The sequence below is a fragment of the Parasteatoda tepidariorum genome, chromosome 7 (assembly GCF_982258835.1).
Source record: "Parasteatoda tepidariorum strain Cologne lab strain chromosome 7, Ptep-v5.0, whole genome shotgun sequence".
In the NCBI taxonomy this organism is placed as follows: Eukaryota; Metazoa; Arthropoda; class Arachnida; order Araneae; family Theridiidae; genus Parasteatoda; species Parasteatoda tepidariorum.
In genome coordinates this window covers 70,957,311-70,979,886 of record NC_141761.1, presented here as the reverse complement: position 1 = coordinate 70,979,886, position 22,576 = coordinate 70,957,311, and the positions used below count along the sequence as shown (strand labels likewise).

At 30.0% G+C, this 22,576-nt stretch overlaps 1 protein-coding gene across 1 annotated transcript; it reads left to right on the top strand.

The window, feature by feature from the left end:
* The first annotated feature begins 3,508 nt into the window (after positions 1-3,508).
* On the top strand, positions 3,509-20,770 carry LOC147807243 (uncharacterized). Its single transcript, XM_087168041.1, has 5 exons — positions 3,509-3,665; positions 11,037-11,142; positions 13,784-13,875; positions 15,997-16,011; positions 19,846-20,770. Exons 1-5 carry the CDS (start codon positions 3,576-3,578, stop codon positions 19,879-19,881), a joined length of 339 nt encoding a protein of 112 aa, XP_087024167.1. The 5' UTR covers positions 3,509-3,575; the 3' UTR covers positions 19,882-20,770.
* Positions 20,771-22,576: the final 1,806 nt, after the last annotated feature.

Sequence of the window (22,576 nt, the reverse complement as noted above, 5' to 3'; positions counted from 1 at the left end):
AAATTCAAATAATGTAATTTAATGTTGCTTCTTTATTTTATTTATTTATTACTAGAGCTGAAGGATTTTCTTTTTAAGTAAATATTTACTAATGCAGTTTATGTCATCTTTTTTTTTTTGTTTCACTATGTATTAAATATTTAAATACACATTAACGCTTATATTTATTATTCCTAGCTTAAATAAGAATTCCGTTACAGTTCGAAATTATTTTTATTTTTAAATTTATAAGTTTTAATTCCTTTTTCTGCAATATAGTATTAATAAAGTATGGTTATTGCTAATCTCTCTCCTTATTCTTGCAAGCTATTTGTCAGTGCTTGCAATGAAGAATTCTAAAATGGTAAAATTAATACATTATACATTTTTAATTAAAAAAAATTATTAAAATAGTTTTAAGAAAATCTCAGGTTATGCATACGGTATAGCCGAAAACGTATCAACACTATAAGAATCTAGTCCATTGAAATATATCTGACCATCATCATAACCATAATCTAGTTATACTTAAAATTTCACTTAATTTCTCATTTATCCATATCTAATTAACTCATTTATCCACAAAATTTCAGTGAATATCATTAAGCTGGAAGGTTTTGTTTCACTAAAGCTAGAGAACAAAAATAAAAAATTAACTTACACAAAATGGAAAGAAATTCTAATGCACATTCTTTATTATTTATTAAATAATTAATAAATGCATATGCTTGATTTCAAATAGTCTTATAACATAGATTAAGGCAATTAAAGTAAAGTTAATAAAATCTGCAGGAATATATATATATATATATATTTATATATATATATATATATATATATATATATAAAGTTTTGCTGGGATCACAAGTTTTTTAAGAGGCTACTGTTATGAACACAATTACACGCTTTGAATTCACTCTAGAATAAATAGATAAAAATTATCAATAACTTAAGCTGTCCTACATTTTAAAATCTAAAACTATTTATTCTACATAAGAAATTGATCCAACATTTCTTTCACTTAGGATGAAAATAAATGTTCCAAATGAACTTGAAGTATACATTAAAATTAAGATTATAGTTAAAAAATGAAAAACCGAAGTTATTTTGTATTTATATCGCATCATTTATATGCAATACCATACATTTTTTTTACTGAACTAAAAAATCTTAATTATTCCGAGCTAGAAAATTTCGTCAAGTATTAACAATGTTTTAGTGGGTACCATTGAAATTTAACATTATAAAAATACGTTATATCAAATCCACATTTTTATTAAGCGATATTAAGGTGCAATTTTTTATACAGATAGCTTTAGACCATCTAAAATAGTTGGATTTAATTCGAAAATTCAAACGAAGGCTAGAACGTATTGGTTTTCACAGCGCAGCTATTGTAAGTGAACGGCAGATGGACACGTATGACGTCAGTTCGTGCATAATCACGTGACTCCCCGTTTCAGGCGAAAACGAAAATAAGCGTTTTTTGATTGAAAATAACTAAATAAATAGTCTTCTTAGAAAAGTGATGAAATGTTTTCTGGGAGTTTTGAGGGATTCTGAATGCATTAAAATTAAAAAAAAATTTGACTGTAATTGTCCATTAGGGGAGAATTCCGATATTCCTGTGACACCAATAAAAACAGGACATCCAAAAGAGAAACTCAAATAATTAATAATTTTTGGAAATATAAAACAAGGAAAACATTCCCAGCTAGGAGTGATATCTTTCTCAAATTACTCATTAAAACAGCACATGTCAATGCTATTCCTGTTATAGAACACGGCAGAAGTAGAACTGCAAACATGATTCAGGGAAATGTGAGAATCGTAGGAGATCAACGGTCATGTCGTTAAGTGAAGTTAGGTGGCCCAGATTAGACCCACCTTGCTGAAGTTACGAGGATATTTCTTATAAAAGAGAAATATTAAGAAACGTCGTCAATAAAAAAATTTAAACTTAGTTTACACAATTACTAGCCTGGAACATGATAAAATTAGTACTATCGATTTAAGTGCTTTGGATGCTGAGGCAGAAGTCGATGCGGAATCTTATTCAATTGAAAAGCCTGATTATGTATTCCTTAGTGATACTACGGCATACTCAAAACGACTTCGTAGTGCTTGGTGCATTATCTTGAAACGCCAATGCTCCAGAAATGGAAAACAAAATTTTTAAATAACATGCTTTTTTTTTAAATGCGATTATGAATTTAATGTCTAACATAGGGTAATCTTATCCATTTGAAAGGCTGTAAATATTGTAGTCGCGTTATATAAATTGGATTTTTGGTAAATTCCATTGCGGGCAGGATAAAACTTTACAAATCATATCAAAATTACAAAATTGGTGGATAATCAAATCGAAAAAAACAAAAGTTAATGAAAAAATAACTCACAGTGTAAATTTTATTTCTATGAAAAATAGTATTATTCGGACCTTAATTGTTCCTTAAATTCGAACTCAAAGTTCATGTTCCATTTTTGGAACTTTGGCATGTAAACGGTTAAACATAAAATTAACACTCAAACTTATAACAAGGTTAAAAAACATCCACCCTTTTAAAATTAGAACAGATTTTAAATAACTGGTTAAAAGTAATAAATAAATAAAAGTTTACTAGTATATCGGAACTAACATCTAAATTGAACTTACGCACACTTGTATTAGTGAAAAAAATATTTTTATTTATTATATATTTCATTTATTTTTATATTATTATATTTTTATTTATTTAAATACATATTATTTATTCAATTAAAGACGGAAACTAGACTTTTAGTTCAACTTTAAAAGTTACTGACTTTTGTGGATTTATGTTACCAAAAACACTCCTGAATAATATTTCTCCGTATATAATCCGAAGAAAAAAGGCATTCTATGTGCTCAGATGGATATTTAATAAGAAAAGAAAAACAATTATTTTATCAGGTTAATGATGAAAACCTCATTTTTTTTTTCATTTTAAACATCATACCGTTTCCTTGTGAATTAATTAGAATAATTGATATCGAAAAAATACCTAAAATCACTTTTATCGCAAAAATTATTTATTTAATCAAACAGACAGAAACTAGACTATAAGTTCAACTTTAAAAGTTACTGGGTTTTTTGGATTTATGTTACCATAAACACTCCTGAATAATATTTTCCTCCTATTAAGAGCCTGGTTATACTATTTTCTTCCAAAACAAAACAAAATCACTTCACAGACATCCAAAAAAATCACAGTTGGAGTACTTATTATATTTAATATGAGTATAAAGTTGAAAAATTATGTCATTGTATAAATTTCAATAAAGTAAAACAAGACAATGTGTATGAACATCACATTTAATTTCCGATTTAGTATATTAAAAGAATTTTTTTATGATCTTCAGACCACGAATTTCGTGATAGAAAATTTAGATGACCCAATGTAGCTTTTTATCTGAATGTATAATCTTACACATATATTTGGTTTATTCATTGTATTATACTTGGCGTTACTTAAGTATTATAGAAATTTCTATGAAGGAAAACAAAACGCCTTGTACTTATGCTACGTTTACTTTCACATTTTAAGGAAGGTACATAAAAGGGAGACAGGTGTAAGATGTATAACCTACCTTTAAGGACGTCTAGCAGCTATCGTAAAATGAAGTTCTATGGCATCATTTTAATATCAAGTCTGACTTTTATATGTGCAAGTATTATAAAAATTTTTTTATGGAAATTAAAATTTGTTGCTTAATAGTTTATTTAAAAAATTCTATCACCACCATACTTATGATAAAATCAGGCATACGTATAATAAATTTGACTAGATCATTATTCGTCGACAAACCATTAAAAAGGATTTGTTATTTTGATATTTTTTTACATATATTACAAATAGTATCGGCAGGTGAGAAAATTATCTTCTGGCTAGCCTTTAGACCATGAAGCAATAGAGCCAAAGTTTTAAAATCATTTTTTGTGTCAAATCGAGGGAACACAGAATATTAATTTCGATGATTTTTAAAAATAAATTTTGTTCTAATTCTCTACTTAAAAGCGTGTAAAAATTCCGATAAGATGAGACTATACATTTATCAAGGCTTTCTTTGAATAAAGATGATTAGCAAATACCATCCTCATCTTTCAATGCATTCTGAAACTTACATTCGCAAATTCACCATAAAATGTCGCACAGCATATTCTTCAGTTACGATTACAGCTACATTTACCACCAAATACTGCTACTATGATTATTTTTGTTTTCTTATATATGTTACCGGCAAAGTATGAAACGCCGGTATTGAATAGAATGTCTCGGCATTCTATACAATGCTGGATGTTTTTAGGCAAAGTATGAAATATGAGAGGTATTACATACTTTCCCTAGGCATTCTATAGAATGACAAATGTTATTTAGGCAAAATATGAAAAAAACATACTGATGAGGTCATTATGTTATATTAATGATGTGCATGTTACTGTGAATGATCGAAATCGGTGGTTGTTGACTTTCACCGGTGAATGTTGACAATCACATAGTCGCTTTGGTGAATATCCGAAATATTTATTACATCCGATTTGATATTAATTTATTCGTGGATATAATTACATTTATTCGATATTTTAATACTTACTGACAATAGATTAGAAGAAACATCAGTGTTTGGAGTATCAGGCTAATATATATCGGGCAATGGCACTGAACCTTAAAAAATTATCGGTGTAAGATATACCGGGCAGTGGCACTTGACCTTAAAAAAGCATCAGTGTCTGGTATACCGGGCAAATGTATACCAGGCAGTGACACTTGACCTTAAAAAAACATCAGTGTCTGGTATACCAGGCAAATGTATACCGGGCTGTGGCACTTAACTAGACCTAGTATATATTTCGGACATTTACCAAAGGTCTAGTCATACTAGTTCTAGTTAATTGCCACTGCCCGGTATACATTTGCCCGGTATATCCTACACTGATGTTTTTTTAAGGTCAAGTGCCACTCCCTGGTATACATTTGCCCGGTATATCCTACACTGATGTTTTTTTAAGGTCAAGTGCCACTCCCTGGTATGCATTTGCCCGGTATACCCTACAATGATGTTTCTTCTAATCTATCGTCAGTAAGTATTAAAATATTGAATAAATGTAATTATATCAGCGAATAAATTAATATCAAATCGGATGTAATAAATATTTCAGACAATCACCAAAGCGACTATGTGATTGTTGACATTCACCGGTGAAAGTCGACATTCTCCAGATTTCGGTCATTCACAGTAACATTCACAGACAGGTGATCACAGACAGGTGATTAGAAAATTACTTTTAAGATTAAGACGATATATAAGATGTTGAGAAATTTGCAATGATGTGAGAGATGCTTAAAAATGTTGACTACGTATTTTTATTAATATTTATAAAAAATATATTCAAGAAATTGTTAAATATTTTATTCCAAATCTATTCATACGTATGTATATTATAGAAATTGTATCAGTTATTGAGAAAAAATGCTAAAAAATAAAAAATAATCACATTAAATAAGCAAAATCTGGTGTATAATCATATTCAATCACAAGCATGCTTTTATAAAACTCGACACTCGTTGATTAAAATGTTTTATTCAAATTTCTTTACTAAATTGCAAATAGAATTTTAGACGACTAAAAAAGAAATATTCGCGATCGCAACGCTCGAGTACGCCGTCTAGCGGGAGCCTGTAAATATCAGACATTAATTTATCACGTTTTCATTTAGTTCCATCGAAATCATTGACAGAATCAGACGCCATTTTTTAGCAGCAAATAAGAAACAAAATTTCCCTAAGGAAAAGGCCGAAGAACTTGAAAAAAATCTCCAGAATATTAGTAAATCTTTCAGGAACAGAACACGCCAAACATTTGAAGAAAAATTCCTCAATAATTTTTAATTTCTATTATCAACAAACTTGCAACTGATGACTTCCGATTTCGGATTCTGTTACAGATGTGTGTATTAAGGTAAAATGCATTTCTTCTGTCTTCAATTCATTACGAATTAAAGTGAAGTCAACATTGCTTTCGTCATTCCAGTGAATAAATATGAATTCAGAACATACAGAATTGTAATAGTTATAGCATATTCTTCTTCGTTATAGAATAGTATATATTTCTGTATCCGTATAATTCGGAAAACGACAATAAAAAATTATCCAAGTTACTTGAAATAGTGCCATTTGTGCTGATTCTTAATTAATTTTAATTGTTTTCTTGGTAAGTATTTTTTAGTTTTGAAAGAATAAGTTCAACTCGAATTCAGCTATTCTGTTTTTAGCTACATATTCAAATTAATATCAATTATAAAATTTTGCTGTGTAGTATGTTATCTAAAAGTAATGAAGGGATAAACTATGTATCTATTATTTGAGAATAAAGTTTTCAAACAAGGAACTTATCATTTTGGAATTCTCCGGGAATTATAAATCAGGTAAGTGCAATGATTTTTACAATAAAAATTTGCTTGTAAATATTTTTTTTTCATTTGATGATGGTTCTCTACAGAATGGTTTTTTACGTCTGATTAAGAACTATAAGAATAATAAAAATGAAACAATATGAAAGTTTTTATTTCAATGTAAAGAATTCTTAAAATCGTTTTTTTATCCTAAGAATTCTTTATTTTCCGTTTTTTAGTTTATAATTTTTTGATAAAAATTGTTCTCAAAATACTTTTTTTGAAAAATTAAATTGTATAACATTATGTGTTTATGCATACTTCTTGTATATTCCAATGTTTGAAGTAATATGATTCAGAAAAGTATGGAATAAAAATTCGGTACTTACGTATTAACGCCACCACCGCTACAGATTTGGCGGTTTTTAAGTGCCGCTAATCTACACTTAAAACTTTTGCGACAACAACACTTTATTTAAAATCAAAATAGTCAATCGGATTTCGGTGGAAAATGAGCCGATATAGAGTTTAGCATAGATTCAAAACAATCATATCGCCATATGAACTCTGATAAATAAGATTCCAAATGAAATAACATTTCCAAAACGTACGTTTACCAAGATAAAGTTTTATGTTGTGGGAATTGGTACATTTTCTTTTTTTCGGTAAAATATTTTCCTCCTGAAAAAATAAAATTGCATCTTGTTTTGTTTTTGGCAAATCCCAAAGACGAATTTTCGTAGCACTAAAAATGGCGACAAAAAAGAATTGTTTTTTTGTTTTTGTTTCGTCAGCATTCTTTATTTTACGTTTCTTAGTTTCTAAATAATGATTTTTATTGAAACTTGAAATTTTTTGATAAAAATTGCTGTCAAAAAACTTTGTTTACAAAATTAAATTTCATTAAATTATGAGAATTATGTATACTTTTGTTCATTTTAATTTTCTGAAGTAATATGATACTTAAAACTATGGAATGTAAAGTTTAAATAGGCCTTTCATGTTATATCATTAAATTTAGTACAACTATTTCTCGGGCATTAGGTTTTAACTCTTATAAGAATATACATATTTTTTCTGTTAATGTACAAATATTTTTCCGATGTGTTTTGGATATTCCTTCTCTAATAAAAAGAGATACCATTTTGTTTTCGTTTGCATAAGAAAGAATATCAAGCATTTTTCTTTTTTAAATTTAATTAGCCACAATAAAGAAGGAACGTTGCAATGCTACGTGCTACATTAACGACGTCTCTAGAGTAACTGAATGACTGTTCATATAGAAATCACAGGTATTAGTCTCATACAACAACGCCCCCTATAGTTCGTTGCGATCGCGAATCGTATTTTATCGTTTTAAAAAAATAAAAATAAAAAGTTTAGCAAACGATTTTTAGCGAAAAAAATATGAATGAAATTTTACGCCACTCGCGCTAAGTCAATTTCCTCGTAAGTTTATCACATTTTAATATTAATCGCCCCATTAAATCATTTCTTCATTGTCGACAAATTAATTTTTTTTAAATAATTAATTTTAATTTTTCTCATCTTCTAATAAATAAAAACGATAGAAACTTTAGATTTTACAATTGAAAAATATGTAGATTAAAATGGTATAAAAAAATCCCTACCTTATTATTCAAAATTTTTTCATCCTCACTTTAATTAAATAATAAAAAATAATAAATAATTATTAAAAATTATTTTTTTCATTAAATTATCTTTGGGTAAATGAGTTTTATGAGTGGGTGCAATTTTTTTTTGAATTGCTTAATTAGTTTTTAAAATACGACTGAAAACGTAAAAAACGAAATTAACATTAAGGGGTCCAAACTTTGAATCGCTCTCCTGACCAAACTATGGGGACCACATTTCCCAGATTGCGGCTACCCCGTATATTTTGAAGATAAGGAATCCAAATATGCAAAAAAAAAAATTGTATGTTTATTCAGAGAAAGTACGTTTTTGTGTCTGATTTCGTAATTTAATTAATAGTTAGAACTAATTAATTAGCATATTTGAGGTCACCCCCCGGAACCATTAAGATTGACACTTAGTTCGTGAAAATACGATCATTAGAACGAAAGTTATTCAGGGTGATATCTTTTTTTTTTGCGGACTGTACGGTACTGTAGCCTATATGCTGTGTCTTAACTTTTGGTGTTTTTTACGACCCAACTATGCCTAATTGATAGCGTCCAGGTTTTATTTGATAACAGAAACGTGATGCAAAGTACATTTTCATGGTTAAAAAAACTATTCAACATTGATGTCGCCAAAATAAATCAAGCAATTTAAAACTACATATATAGAATATAAAAAAAATTTAATTTAAGTTTTCAACATATTAGCGTGGGGAAAAAATAGCTTACTTTGTCTCTCATTCACCATACTGTAAAAACTTTGGGGAAATGCCAATCCAAATTTGGTGTTTAAAAAACTCTGAAAATCGTACGTTATTTCAAGTCAATAAAGAACCGAGCTTTCATACATACTTCAAAGGGTGCAATTAAGTCTAAATTCCAACAAATGAGAAAGCTTACACCAAGACCTGATGGTTTAACTCCATTCCTGAGTTATTTTAAACAATGTTGGCGCAAGACGATCTGTTAAGTGATCAATATTTTCTGTTTACAATCGAAAAGAGAAGGTAAAAGTTTTTCTTTGTCTTCCACGATGCTGAACATCCCACAAAACCAAGTAAAGAAAATGTTATTAAAAAACATATATGTTTTTTGTTGTATAATAAGATAATTATATTCTAATTAGATGAGTTACATAAATCTTTTAATTGAATTAAATAAATTTTTAATGTCTCTACATTTCGATTCTGTTTTCGATTCAGTGTTGTTGGAATACATATAAATATTCCCTCTGTGTTGTGTATATGTTTAATTTACAAACTAACTTTAGTTCAGCAAATTTATCACTTTTGCATCTTGAATTAAGGCATCCGAGTAGCTTCAACAATTTTTTTAAAATTATTATACAAAATTTTAAAAAGGAAATTGTGTTTACATATCTTATTATGTGTAAAATTTTATATAACTGCCAAGAAAGCTATTATTAATAAAAAAAATCTAAATGGCCTTTTTTAGGTAAAAATAAGAATTTTTTGCCTATTCGCTAAACACTGTAAAAATTTTTATCATCTGAAACAAGTATTTTATTAAAGAGGTATCAACTATGTTTTAAACTATTATTTTAAAAACAAGTGCATACCCTACTGAGTTAGGGATCAATGTAGTTAAAAAAGCAAATTTTTAAAAATTCTGTCTTTGCGAAAAAACGTGCATAAAAAATTATATTCGACTTTTTTCTATTAGTCTATAGTTCAAAACATGTGTGATGAAATTATGAGCACTCAAGAAAAATTGTAGACAATTATTTTAAAAACGATATCAGATATGGTGTTTAAGGTGGTGTAATATGTGTAAAAAAAACCTGATTTAGAGAAAAACGCATTTAAAGACTTTAAAAACACTAGTTTATCCACTGTTATCACCTGGCACAAAAACTACTACTATAACTTTGAAGAATTGGAGTGCAAATAGAAGTCAAGTTTGAAGTTTTAGAAAGGTATTAGTGCAAATCGAAGTAAAGTATTTTTAGAAAGGTATTACAGCTGGAATTTTAAATTTATACTAAACTAAATTTCGAAAATTTTATCGAAAATCATGTTTTTACACCAGTCAGATAACTTAATCGTTATTGCTTTATATTGTAGAGAAAAAATAACTCTAGTGACTCTTATGTGTGCACTATATCTTACTTTATTTATAAAGTTTAAAGTTACTGAATCGAAGAAATTATGGAGGCTACTTTACACCGAGTTCTGTAAAAGAACATTCTTAGTATTCCACTGCACCAGAAACAATATTTGGTTCCTGGTAGAGAGGAACACCACTTTTGTGTAAAATAATTGCAGCCATTTTTAGTGTTAAGATGCACACTACAAACGGTTTAAACAGAATATAAAATTCATAAAAACGTTACTTTAAAGTTGTTATCTAAATGTAATATTAAAATTTTTGTAGAAGAAATTATTCAATCCTTAAATTAAGAATAAAAAAAATGTAGCTATTTTTTTTCTTTCTTTTCAAAAGCGTTGAAGAGGTGGTGGTATTACTACTATTTTCGATCAATAAAAAAAAATTAAAGAAATAACATGAGTGAATATTTAAAAAAAATGATGTTTCTCTTATGTATTTTTCAAGAAAATATAGACAAATTTGAAATTAAAAAAAAGAAAAAAAATTTAAAACAATTAAAATTTCGGCTGTGACTATTCGCCTTTTAAAACAACGTATAAAAGAGAAAATTATGTTCGAGTTTTGTTTATTGCGAATCTAAATTAAAAAATCGAAAATTGTGAAAGCAATGGATGTTTTTTTAAACCTTGTAATACACTACTGCCAACATTTGCTGTGTAATCCACACAATCAGTACGGTTTTTAACTTGTATTATTTGCTGAAGAACAACTTCACGAACTCATAAATTTAATAACTCGTTTTGAAACAATTTGCAGTTAGTATTTCAAATAAGTGTTGTTTTTTTTCCATGAAAGTAATTTCTGAAAAAAATTGTTTTACTTATTTATTTTTTTGCTTTCATTTCTGATGTATTTGTATCTTTTTCCCCAAGATTGCCGATGCTCAAATTTGTATTGGTGAAATCAATTGTAAAAAAGATGAATGTTGTCTCTTTGGAAGTCAAATAACAGGATCTTGCGATGAGCGTTCATCAGAAGGTAAATGTAATGGCTTTAATGCTTCTTACTAATCACAAAAAAAGCAATTTTATACTTAACATTTAAAAAAAATCAGCAGCTATAAACAAACCAGCAAACAAGTGAGTATAATGACATTTCCCGATGTAGTTTGACTGTTTTTGTTAAACTGCTGAATAAAGTCACAGAAAAAATTTCTCTGTCTTAAATTTTGAATCAAATGAGAAATGTTTATTGAAATACTTAGTTGTTTGGGGTAATATTTTTGAAAAAAATTCAGAAATCCTTTACAGAAAATCACAATGTTTGCAAACTCAATATTTTCTCGTTTTCTTTTCAACAAGAAAAATGATCAATTATTTATTATTATTATTTTTTGTTCAATAAAAAAAAATCATGATTGCTTCATGTGAAGAAAACACTGAAATTTGGAAGAAACTCCTCTACAGCAGGAAGAGTAAAAATGCTTACTGTTCTGTTGTCCCAAATAAGCTGGAACTGTGCAATCATAGAAACTAAGATTCCTTTCAAAATGCTCATAATAATGCATAAAATTTTTGCTTAACTGATCAGAAATCTCAGAAAATATTAATCGTCATTGCGTTTAAGTCTCAGAGTCACTGCTTAAAAATATGCAATTCAAAAAAAAAAAATTCTAGATGCAGGCCGTTTGCATTGAATGAAAATTTTTTTAATACCTGAATAAAAAGTACCTTTTAATTTTTCTGAATGTAAGTTGAAAAGCATGATGTTTAGATGTTGCGGAAAAAATTGAGATCTACGAACTTAATTATTTCTCTATAAAAATAAATATTGAAATATTTTGGTTAAAAAACAGTTTTTATTTATTTGTTGACTAAGAAAATAAAGTTTTTTAATAAAGAAAATAAAGTTTTTTATGCTGTTTCAGTATTTGGTAATTTAAGCATATTATATTAAATTATGTGAATAAAAAGTGAGTTTGGGAATTTTTTTTATTTAAGACTCAAACTTTTCTTGAAACATTTTATCAAAATTTCACTTTACATTTTTTTAATTTTCCGAAACCCACTCTTTTTTTTTACATTGAAAAGTAAGATTTAATCACTATGACAAAACCACGAAAACCTCCTACGGTTATCTGGACGGCAAGAAGATTCTAACCCATGACTCGTCTACCACTAATGATAATAACTGTGGTTGGTGCTACCTGGGTACGGAATTCGTATCGAACAGCCATCACTGGGATTCGAACCGTGTTCAGCTCATTGGAAGTCAAACGCTCTATTATTAATTTTATTCGTCATACAGCAGTGAACTCTTTCGTTTCACGCGCCTAGTTGGTGCTTACACGACATCATCTTTGCACAAGAGCCACTTTAAGCCAGCATCCATGCAATGTCCTGCGTGTAGGAGCGCCGTATTTAGCCGGCACTTGTACTCGCTTTTCCGAAGTTACATAAAAGTTTCTGAAGTGAAATATCATCAGTGTTAGACGGATCAAGGGTAATAGTACCCTTGCTCTCAGGCTAACCGTGGGAAGTTTTTATGGTTTTCCTCTCCACATAACGCAAATGTAGGTTAGTTTCATCAAAAGGTCCTATAGGAAGTCGAAATTTCTACAAATATTTGATCTGGGAGTTTCCTTGTCTTCTGTGTTGAGTTCAAAATTACAAGGCAACGGAGTTGAACCTTGATAGTAAACTCAGAGTTGGGTCTGCTGTTCAGCACCTGTTATTAAAGGAAATAATTTTTTTATTTATTACTAAACTTAATTTAGCAGCGTTTTTTTCTGTAGCAATTTGATATCTAAAGTTTTTTTTTAAACGAATTTGTACCATTTTGTAATTAATTTTGATTTCGAGTCATCCATAAAAATTCCATCCTGTAAAGTTAGATTTTGATTCCAGAAGAGTGGAAAGGGGAAATTTTGAACGAACTTTAGAATAGGTTGCTATATATATATATATATATATATATATATATATATATATATATATATATATATATATATATATATATGGGGAGGGGGGAGATTAAAGGTTCTCCTCAGGGTGCATTCCTTTGCTATGGTGATTGAGCTCCATTACTCTAAAAAATTAAAAAAATAAATCAATTGTAAATGGGTTCAAGATAAAGGAAGAAAGGCAGAAAACAAACTTATCGATATGAAATAAAATAATATAAACATGTGTTGAAATCAGATATACTAATCTAATATCTAATACAATTTCAAAAGAAAAAACTAAAAAATGTGCTTTTAGATTTATTGTATAAAATAATTGGTATAAAATATCTTTGGTAAAAATATGAAGCAAATTATATTTCAGTGCTGCCATCTAGGAAATAAACGCTTTAATAATGATAATAATTGGAAAAATTAACGCATCAGTACCCATAATAGGAAAAAAAAGTTAATAAAAAAACATTCAAATAGGTGAACTTAACATACGAACTTAAACTAGAAAAACTAGAAATAAAAGCTCTTATTGGCTTTCCTTCTTTTACTGGGTGACTGTTTAAAATCAGAACCTACATATATATATATATATATATATATATATATATATATATATATATATATATATATACCGCCTATAATATATATATATTATAGGCAGTTTCAAACAATAATGACTGCATGCAAGTATTTCCTTTTTAGTTATATATTTACAATTTTTAGGAGAATATTGTGAAGTTACTCAAGGCGAATTACAAAAATACCATGCTTATTGTAATTGCAAAGATGGTTTTATTTGCGTACATAAAAAAGAGGTATGAGCATTTAGAATTTTATTTAGTTTTTAGTTATTTTGGTTTAATTATTTTTTAAATTAAAATTAATCTTTTATTTATGACTACGAAAACTTGAAGCGTATTTTATCGTAAATTTTAAATCTATATTTAATAGTATTTTTATATAACTTACGCTTCAATTAATTAAATTTTTAATACATTTCATATGTTTTTTTTTTTTACTTCACGGCTCGTAAAATTTTGTGCCACATTAAGGGAATGTAATAGAGTTTTTAGGGATTGCCAATATTAACAACGGTGTGGGAAAAATGCGCGTTAATATATTGTAAAGAAAGACATCAACAAAATTACAACCTTTAAACAGAGCTAAATAATAAGCATTTATAAGACAACTAATTAGTATTAAGTAATGTACGCTAGTGTTAAGTAATGTAAGAAAGGTACGCTAGGTTGTGCGATGACATTATTCTGTGACAATATTCTCACCAAATTTGGAAGTTTATATAAATAATAATAAATACGATACTTATCAGTTTTCAAAAAATACGGCATTTTGCTATGACTGCCACGAAAATCAAATTTCATACACGATGCTTTCTTGAAAGTTTAATTAATTTCATAATTCTCAATATTTTAGTATGATTTTGCACTGATTTTAACAATTATATTTAAAAATAAGTTCAAGTCGGCATTTTCCTGGTAACAACAATATTTTCAATAATTACTTTCGTTTAAGCATATACATTATTTTTTGTGTCAATTTTTTTACTTCTCAAATGTTAAAAGAGTTTCCGGAGTACGTGCATAAGGAATGATTTACAAAATATTTTGAAAAAATTCGGTTTTCTGTCGTTATAAAATAGATCATTTTCAACCTATATATATGAGGCTGGTGTTCATTATTTTTCTGCAATTTGTTTAAGTGAATGAACGATTGGTAGGAAATTTCCTTAAAATATATCTTGCAACACAACAGAGAAGACAGTTTCAGGGAAAAATCCAATTAAACAGACTTTAATGAGCAAGTAGGACTTTATCATTTTCCTTTTTTCTCTGAATTAATAATAACATAAACTATATTGCTTAGTCTGGGTTCTTTTAAAAAGCCTAGTTGGTAAAAACACAAAATGAAAGTGGCAGTTTCAAAAGTAGGCTGACATAAAATTTTAAAAAGCTGTAAAGCTGCTGTAGAAGGCTGTAAAATAAAATTAAAATATCCTTTAACCTTCAGCCGAATACTGCATAAAGCTTGTTAGCTCTTTGTAAAAGATATTAATTAGGCCTACAAAATCAATATTTAAAAAAAAGCTATTCTGAAGATTTCAAATTTTGTTTTATTTCCGAAAGTGTCGGACTTTCTGAGAATTCCCTGGAAATGGGTTAAGACTTAAATTCCAAAGTAAGTTCAAAGATGCTGTTGGAAGTCCATTTTTATGGATGACAACACGCCTTAAAAAAATAAGAAGCAATTTGAATGAAAGATGCTTATAGCCAAAGCAGCCAATTTTTTATTACCTAAATCAAATTTTGACCTGATTTAAATTTTGTTTTAGGTATGTTCATCGCAGAGCAATGATAGTTAATCACTCTCCTTTCAGAAATCGATTAATCAATTCAATGGAGCAGCGACTTTTAATGTCTCAATATATTTAATTAATGAGCTAAAAAATTTGACATTCTTGCAAATGGCATGAGTCTATGGTAAATATTGCACTGAATGCAGGGTCTCCAACCTTCATAAGTGCCATTTTTGCTTCATCAATTTTTAAACATATTAGTGATCGTCCTTTTTTTATCGTACCTTTGTGCTATCGTCTTCGTCTTTTTATTATAATTTTATATAATTTCTTTTTATATTTCCCTTTATTTCAATAACTATTTCATGAGTTGCTTTCTGTCATTTGAATATAAAAATAGAGGCCTGATACTATATTAGCTTGGCACATAGCATATGGAAATGTAAAACTCCATTCAAAATGTTCAGTAAATAATAAAGAAAAGGAATGCTCGGTACTTCATACGTGGAATTACTCTTTGATTAATAGATACAGAGAAATATTATTACTTTTATTTATAATTTTGATTTGCTTTAATTTTATTCTACTCATTAAAATTCTTTTATTGTATTTTTTACAATAGCACCAACTCAATCGAGTAAGTACAAACTTTTTGTATAAGTATTTTCTAGCATATCTGTTGCGAACAGCACTTTTTGTAATGCACAGATCTAATGCACAGGAAAGGCATTTAGCGTTAAGTAAATAGCAACAAAAGTATATAAGAGTTTTATATTTTAAATTTATGATACTTAATACTGGAAAATTAATTATGTGTTGAAATTGTTATTCTTATTATTTTATATACTTCATAATTGGCCAGGTCTAGCATTAAAAAAATGTTCAAATGTTAAGACAAGTTTAAATATAAAATAACAAAATATAAAATAAATAAGAAAATGGGTTAATAGGGGGTATGGTCCCCTCTTATATTCAGGCCTTGCAGTGTGATTTCATACCTAAAATAAGGTATCTTATCATTTCTTGTGGCAATTTCCCGATCGTTCAGCAACGCTGTTTTCATTCCCTGGATGATTCTCGGAGGGGGGTACTGAGTTGTTATTGCCCTCCACAGAGCGTCCTAGACATGCTCTATAGGATTGAGGTCTGGAAACCTGGCTATCCAATCCATCCGGCGAATATCCTCACTCTCTAGCAATTCGTCGACCAGACATGCTCTATAGGATTGAGGTCAGGAAATCTGTGGCTGGCCAATCCATCCGGCGAATATCCTCACTCTCTAGAAATTCGTCGACCAGACATGCTCTATAGGATTGAGAATTGGAAATCTGGCCAGCTAATCCATCCGGCGAATATCCTCACTATCTAGAAATTCGTCGACCAGACATGCTCTATAGGATTGAGGTCTGGAAATCTGGCTAGCCAATCATCTGGCGAATCTCTAGAACTACTGGACATATTTTAATAAAATTTGATACGTAGATACTTTGATACAATACAAAACCAATAATTGTTCAACAACTGTGTTACACACGCATAATCGTGTGTAACACTCGTTGGAGTCGGAAGGTATAAAACAGCGGTTGCAGAATAAACAAAAAAATAGGTTAATAGGGGGTATAGTGTCCTCTTATATTCATGCCTTGCAGTGTGATTTCATCCCTAAAATAAGGTATCTAATCATTTCTTGTGCCAATTTCCCGATCGCTCAGTAACGCTGTTTTAATTCCCTGGATGGTTCTCGGAGGGGGGTAGTAAGTTGTAATTGGTCTCCGCACAGAGTCCCAGACATGTTCTATAGGATGGAGATCTGGAAATCTGGCTAGCTAGTCCATTTGGCGAATATCCTCACTCTCTAGAAACTCGTCGACCAGAAGAGCTCCGTGTGGCCTCGCGTTATTGCTCATTAAAAAGAACTCAGTAGCCAACTGCACCCCTGTAAAAGCAAACATATAGGACTCTAAGACCCCATCCCTATTCTTTACACTTGTCACGGAGCCTTTTTTAAAGATATGGAGAGGTGTGCTGCTATCCAACATGATTCCTCCCCAGACCATTAAACTTACACTGCCATAATGGTCGATTTCATGGATATTGAAGGGTAAAAAGCGGGTCCCTGGTTTTCTCCATATGAACATATGGCAAGAAACGGTGTTTAGGCTGAACCGGGACTCATCGGTGAAGAGAACGCTCCATACTCTAATCTCTATGCTCTCTGCTGAATGGACTCTCCTGTTCGTAGAAATGAGTGGGACGCAAACAGCAGGTCTTCTTCAAACAATCTTCTCTCATGAAGTCGTTTGGAAGTAGTCACCCTTGATACACGGGTTCCTGTGGCAGCACAAAAGTCACGAGAGAGCTGAGAAGCTATAGCCCCTTTGTTACGCCTCATCACTATAATGGACTAAATGCGATCTTGCGGTCGGGACTTTTGGGTGACCATGCCCAGGCTTTCTTTCGATGGATCCGGTATCCTGGATCTGTTTCTATAAGTTACATACGATGCTGGAAGTTAAATTGAACTCTCTACAAATCTGTACCTGAGCCTCACCACAATTCGCCACCTCATTCCATCATTTAAACGTTGTTGGTTACTCATTTTTATTGTTACAATTTGAATTTAACCAATTGCTGAAAAATAACGCCAAAACATTCGCCGAGGTGTGTTATCGAACGAAATGCGTCTTAACTTACGCGTACTTATAAAGCCTGTTTCTCTTCTGTCTCCGCCTACACACACGTGTACTCTTACGTATTTGATGTTCAATATTTACATTTTTGTGTAGAAGCAGTGGTTTTACATTCACCCAAGCAAACAGTTTTTGTCAAAGAATGCATGGTCGAAAACAAACCGCAAAACCGTTAGAGGGCGTCAAAAGTTATGTTCTTATATGAGGCAGAAGCACACAAAGAACGATGAATTTAAGTTATAAAAGCAAATTTAATGGCATGTGATTACAATAAGTGTTCAAAACAGTGGCCAGCAGAGGCTATGCACGCAGTACAATGGCGAAGAAAAGATTGGCGAGCATTCTGAAACACACCCGGCATATCGCGAAGAGCAGCCGAATGCTTGGAGACAAGTTCTTCTGTAGATTCAATGGGAGTCTCCTACATAAGAGCTTTCAGCTGTCCCCACGAAAAGAAATCGAGGCATAAAAGATCTGGCGAGAGCGGTGGCCAAACTATAGGACCACCTCTCCTAATTCATTGGTTTGGAAAAATTACGACCAAATAGTTTCGCGCTTCTCGTATGTAATAAGCTGGTGCTCCATCCTGATGGAACTGCATTACCCACCGGATGTGTGAAGGACCGTCGTTCAACTTGTCTGGCAGCACCTGTTGCAGAAACGCGAGGTATTTTTCCTGTCAAGAAACTGTGGCAGAAGATACGGACCGAGTGAATGGTCGCTGATTATTCCTGTCTAAACATTGATAGAAAAACGTCGCTGATGCGAATGTGGATAAGTGGCATGTGGATTTACTTCTGCCCATACATGCTGATTGTGGGTGTTAAATGCACCATCACGCGTGAAGGTACATTCATCCGTGAAAAGAACAATTGCAACAAAACCAGGATTTACAGCATTATTCTGCAGAAACCGGAGGGCAAATTGCACACGACTAGGAAAATCCCTTTGAGTCAGTCCCTAGACTCGTTGAACATGATAAGGTTGCAAACGTTCATCCTTCAATACTCGCCATGTTGTGGATTGCGATACTTGTTATTGTCTAGCCACCTCTCGCGTACTTGTACTTGGCTGATCAGCCACCATATCCAAAATAGCTTCCTCAACCATTCCGTCCGTCCTTGCACTACCTGCATCCGACCTGGCTGAAAGAAAGGATCCCGCTTCACACAACAGTCGGTGCAAGCACTAAAATGTTTTACGGTTGGGCAACAGCCTGTTGGGAAATCGTTCTCCGTACAACTGGTGAGCCTCTAAGCTATTTCCATTTGCAGTTCCATAAACAGAATGCATATCGACTTTTTCCTTATTAGAGAAGGGCAACATCTTGAGATGCGTTACTCTCGCGATTGACAATGCCCTCTCGAATCAGTAGCTTTGATGTATGAATCATGACGAAAATTTGTATACGAGCTCTTCTTCTTTCCATAACATGCAAATAATAACTAGCAACAGGAATGGAGCTTTCACATTTGCATGAAACAACTTTCCAAATGCGCCAGCATCCTTGCGCTTTGCTTACGACCATGCATTCTTTGATAAAAATCGTTTGCTTGGGTGTGTACTATCACTTAATAAAATTTTGCCCATCGTATTGAAATACTACTTCACTAACGTATTGAAGTTTTACTCCATGAAACCAACTACTTTTTACGATGATTAATTTCAAATGAAACTTAAAATTTCACAAATTTTTTTTTCAGAAGAAACTAAAAGAATGTCAGCATTCTATTTTTATGGACATAAATAATACGATTTTAATTCATATTGTCTTTTTTCAGAACTATGGGGTATGTGAAAAACGAAAGCATGGTTAGTTTGGTGGTCCGTTTGTCTTCGGAGTCACCAAATTGTAACTGAGTCCGAAGTATTCCTCACAGTAAACTGAAAGAAAAATCTAATGAATGACTTAAAATTAGAACTAATAGAAAAAATCCATAGGAACTAGCATTTTTTATTAACAAATTAAACGCTAAATTCTTTCTAAAAATTCGACTATAAGAAATTAAACACACTCGAATATTCGAAGATTTTGAAAACATTGATTTTACATTAATCAAGCTATATTACGTTTCTCAGTTAATTACAAAGACTGTTTATTTAGATAAATTGTTATTGAGCTCAGTATATTCAATTAATTTATTTCAAATTTAATTAGTTGACATTTTATCCCATTATTTTTTTTTATATATTTACCTAAGTATTTTATAACAATTATTAAGTTATATCAAGTTATATTATATAATTAATATTATAATATATTTAATAATAATTAATAAGTTATATTATATAATAAATATTAAGTTCAGATTATTCGAAAAATTATAAATCATGTATCTATATATTTAAAATTTATAAATCAAGTATTAGTAATTAAAATAGATTCTTAATATTAAAAAAAAAATTGATTTTTCGTTATGTTAAAATGTGTAATTAATAAAATGAGATCAAAAGAATTTTATTTATTATTGATTTAATCAGTGCTATTCCTAAAAATCATCATTCTTATACGCAAAATTCAACGCTTTACTCAAATTTAATTATGAAATATACTCTCTGTTTTGCATCTTTTTATTAAAGACATGTTTTTCTATTGATATTTCTAATAGAACTGAAGTCTGATTCACATGAAGTTATAAAAATGTATGTGTTTTCTTATGCCACATAACAAAATAAATAAACAATGTAACTAAACTATATTCTTAATTTACTTTGTGTTTCTTTTATAGTTACGTTTCACATATTGTTGAGTAAAAATTATAAACTTAGACAATTTAGGAAATTATCTATGTTAATGGTTAATAGTAATGTAACAAACAAAACCCAAGGCATAAAATCTGATGATTTTAATGTCTTCGACATAACTCAAATCTTGTTTCTTTTCGAGTGTTCCTTTTTCAGTTTAAATTCAATTTAAATTTTGCTCAATAGCTATGAAATCACTGATATAATTGATACTGCTCAATTAGTGTTAGTTATAAGAGGTGCTGATGAGAACTTTGAAATTATCGAGGAACTGGCACGCATGTTCAAAGTAATTTCAAAGGAAACTCCCTTTAAAAGGGAACTTTCGGCCTTCTCATATGGTCGGTGTGGTGCAAATGGTAAACGGACGACCTTCCAGTATATGCCTGAAATACTAAACAGGCATGTTTGCAGCGTAAGCCGAAATCGGGTATCATTTTCTCTGGGGCAGTTAATCAAAAAAGAATCGATATCAAGAAATCAATTAAAAGTTAAAATGCCAATGCGTTAAAAATAAAATAAAACTGAGAAAACCAAATTGACTTGAATACAAAAATTTACATTTCGAACAAATAACTATGAAACTAAAATGACAACGTTAAACTGTTGAAACTTTTAAGCAAATACCTTTCAGAAACATCACACTAATTGTTTTAATAGTATATTTTAATTACATTAAAGGCTGTGACCAATAATTTTTTATTGCTCATCAATGCTCGGAAATGCTTGAAATTTAGATAATTTCGATTGCTCTTATCGCTATTCCAGTGTCTTGTAGAAAGAACTAGCGAGCAAATAGCAAATAAATCTAAATAATGAAGTGAATTGTGGTTCATTTTTTTCAAAAAGTTCAACTTTACAACTTAATTACGCCAATTAAATTAGAAATTTAAACTAAGTATGATACATTTTTCATCATTAGACGTTATATTTTCAAAAAGAATATTATCCCTGAAAATAGTTTTTATCAAATATTAATTTTGTAATGCAATAAAATATCTTTAACTTTGAGCAAATAACTCAAAAATTAATGTTGCCTTACATAAATTATATTTTGAATTATGTACACTTCTCACTATCTCTCGCAAGAAGAAGGCTATTCATGTAGTTCTGCGCGAGCTCATTAACTCATCTCATACCCTAAAAATAAAATATTTCTAATATAGTACAAAGTTCAAAATACAATAACACATACGTGTTTAGATACCAAAAAATGAAAATCAAATCGAAAAGGCATTATCCTTATTTAGTTTTCATTTATTTATTCTTTTAATTTTTCTTCTGTATTAAATGCGTAAACGCAACCTGAAAGAAAAGAAAACATAAAATTTCCTAGGCTCAAAATTAAAAATAAAATTTAAAACAAAAAGCCAAAATGTAAGTTCAAATCAAAGTTTATTCTACTATTTTATATACACATAAATATCTCTTCACTCCGAAATGGAGCATAGGGTTTTTTATCGCAGTTTACTAACTTACTCTATTTCCTACTGTCTTCAATTCATTTACAATTATCCTACACCAAATATTTTTAAATCTTTATCTTTTTTTCCATTACTTTGAGGGTTCCAATCAAAAACTTGTTTTTCTTTAAACTCTTCTGGTTTACGTAGATTATGATCGTGATCCAGTTCAATCCGTTACATTTTTGCTTTTCTAAGGATTTCTGCTTTACAATTATTATGGCACCACTTGATGCGAAAGATTCTTCTTAAACTGTTGTTAATAAATGCTTGAAGTTTTTTCATGTTATTTTTATTACAGTGG

What these genes read in the sequence shown, in the direction of transcription:
- LOC147807243 (XM_087168041.1), top strand. Translation starts at nt 3,576, where the DNA reads ATGTATAACCTACCTTTAAGGACGTCTAGCAGCTATCGTAAAATGAAG. An exon ending in CAAGTCTGACTTTTATATGT is followed by an intron (nt 3,666 to 11,036) that starts GCAAGTATTATA and finishes TTTTTCCCCAAG; the next exon opens with ATTGCCGATGCTCAAATTTG. An exon ending in CGATGAGCGTTCATCAGAAG is followed by an intron (nt 11,143 to 13,783) that starts GTAAATGTAATG and finishes TACAATTTTTAG; the next exon opens with GAGAATATTGTGAAGTTACT.